At 64.9% G+C, this 353-nt stretch overlaps 1 protein-coding gene across 1 annotated transcript in view; it reads right to left on the minus strand.

The window, feature by feature from the left end:
* The window catches only part of LOC105537085 (lysophospholipid acyltransferase 7-like), a 20,305-nt gene that overhangs the window by 16,035 nt on the left and 3,917 nt on the right, over positions 1-353 (minus strand). The window contains 1 exon segment of the mRNA XM_011976557.1: positions 241-352. Coding sequence (XP_011831947.1) covers positions 241-352 — 112 coding nt within the window.

Consider the following 353-nt stretch of genomic DNA (forward strand, 5'->3'; position numbering starts at 1 on the left):
GCAGTTCACCATACTGCGGGGTGACAAGCGCTAGCAACAAGGGGCATCTGTCAGTACCAGGGGTCTTTTCCCTACTGATAGGGGCTGGCATGCCGTGGTTGCCAAGGGGGCGACACTCTGCTAACAAAAAGATGGTGGCCCTGGCCCCTTGCTTCCCGCTCTCCTCCATGCTAGGGGCAGAGCCAGCCCTTGGAGGTGGGGACTGCTGGGTCTTGGGAAGCCTCCCTCGTGCCACCTGACCTGCTGGGGGGTGGGCATTGGAGGGTGTGGCCGCCCCTGGCCAGGGCTTTGGCGGCCACGGGGTAGGCCCCGAAGCCGGAGGCAATGCAGCCGCACTCGGCGGCAATCCAGGT

This window comes from Mandrillus leucophaeus, unplaced genomic scaffold (genome assembly GCF_000951045.1).
Source record: "Mandrillus leucophaeus isolate KB7577 unplaced genomic scaffold, Mleu.le_1.0 Scaffold1689, whole genome shotgun sequence".
NCBI lineage: Eukaryota > Metazoa > Chordata > Mammalia > Primates > Cercopithecidae > Mandrillus > Mandrillus leucophaeus.